At 64.1% G+C, this 1,751-nt stretch overlaps 1 protein-coding gene across 1 annotated transcript in view; it reads right to left on the minus strand.

The window, feature by feature from the left end:
* Positions 1-1,751, minus strand: part of CTSH (cathepsin H) — a 24,320-nt gene that overhangs the window by 14,074 nt on the left and 8,495 nt on the right. Inside the window, exon 6 of the mRNA XM_015558975.1 lies at positions 815-921. Within this exon, the coding sequence (XP_015414461.1) occupies positions 815-921 (107 nt within the window). The remainder of the gene's footprint in view (positions 1-814; positions 922-1,751) is intronic.

The following is a 1,751-nucleotide window of genomic DNA, read 5'->3' on the forward strand; positions in this document are numbered from 1 at the left end:
ACAAGAATGAAGCCCTGGTGCCAGCGAGCAATTCCTTGTCCCTCAGCAAATTTTCCCGTCATTGTCCTGCATCGTGACTGGAGCTGGGCCCTGCGAGCGACCCTTCTTTGCCAATGCCCGGCCCCGCCCTCAGCCTTCTGTCAGGAGAGGGCAGAAGGGCTCCCTGTGCAAGGGCTTGGCCGCCCTGGTGCTTGTTTCAAGCCAACAACAGGCTCCCGTGACCACAGTGAACTAGTTTCCATCAAGAAAGGGCCGGTGTGGCTCAGCGGATAGAGCGCCAGCCTGCGGACTGACGGGTCCCGGGTTCGATTCCCGGTCAGGGCACAGGCCCGGGTTGCGGGCTCCATCCCCAGTGGGGGGCGTGCAGGAGGCAGCCGGTCCCTGATCCTCTCTCATCATGGATGTTCCTCTCCCTCTCTCCCTCTCCCTTCCTCTCTGACGTCAATTAAAAAAATAAAAAAGACGTTCCGACAGGCTGTGGGGCCCTGTGTTAGTTCAGCTGACGTGTAACTGCGTTCCTGGCACGCGCTGGGCCTGGGCCCGACCCCCCCACCCCATCAGCGTCTGGACCAGGGGTCCTCAAACTACGGCCCGCGGGCCACCTGCAAATACAAATACTGTATTTGTTCCCGTTTTGCTTTTTTACTTCCAAATAAGATCTGTGCAGCGTGCATAGGCATTGGTTCAGTTTTTTTTTTAAACTATAGTCGGGCCCTCCCACGGTCTGAGGGACAGTGAACTGGCCCCTGTTGAAAAGGTTTGAGGACCCCTGGTCTGGGCGGTGCAGGGGGCGGTGGGAGGAGGGCGGCCTCACCTGGAGTAGATGCCCTTGCGGTACTGCATGAAGTCGCCGGTCACCTCGAAGGCAAAGCTCACGGGGTTGTACAGGGCCACCGCCTCCACCATGGCCTCCTCGTCATTCTGTGGGCGGACGGACAGGTGGACGGGGGTCCCCTCCCCGCCCCACTCCAGGCTGCGGCTCCTCACCCCACGGTCGGTCGGTTAGGGTAGGTGACCCCGAGGGGGGAGAGGTCGGGGGTGGGGAGCCTGTTCTCTCTAAGGGCCGTCGGGACATTTGTCGCATCCCTGGGGGGCCATTTAGAGTTACCCACCTGGACACGAGCCTGCTCCCCTGGGCCAAGCATTTCACGGACTCACCGCAGCCTGGGTGGGGCTAGACCGGGTGGATCTGCAGGCCCCCTGCGGCCCGCGGGCCCGACGTTCCCCACCCTTGTTTCAGACCAAAACGCAGCCGCCACGGGCCGCCAGCCGCCCCTCATAGCAGATGTGGGGGGAGTGTGGGGGCCCCACTCTCTTAATGCCGAAGGGCCTGGTCGCACTGGGGTTTCTGTCTGGCTCCCAGGTCCCTCCTCCCCTGCCCTGGCCCCCTGACCTCCCAGCCTTGCCTGGGAGGGTCGGCCTGGCCCCCTCTCTCCCCCCTGCTCGGTTCCTGGGAAACCTGCACCCAGTCACTCCTGACCACTTGCTGGGCCCTCATGAGCCACGGACGGTGACCCCCCCAACACGCTGTCCCTGCACCCGCCCCCCACCCCCGCAAAGCCAGGCTGGGGCGCTTTCATGGGGGACCCCGGGTTAGGAGCTACGAGCTGGTAGAACCTGGTGGGGGGAAGGGAGGGTGGACAAGGAGGCCCAGCCAGGCCCAGTGCCCAGAGGACGCGTCCCCTTCGGCCGGGGAGGCCCCGGGAGGAAGTGGGCGGCTTTGGGTCTGGGCTGCGGCCCAACAGCCGCCG

Source organism: Myotis davidii, unplaced genomic scaffold (genome assembly GCF_000327345.1).
Source record: "Myotis davidii unplaced genomic scaffold, ASM32734v1 scaffold1914, whole genome shotgun sequence".
In the NCBI taxonomy this organism is placed as follows: Eukaryota; Metazoa; Chordata; class Mammalia; order Chiroptera; family Vespertilionidae; genus Myotis; species Myotis davidii.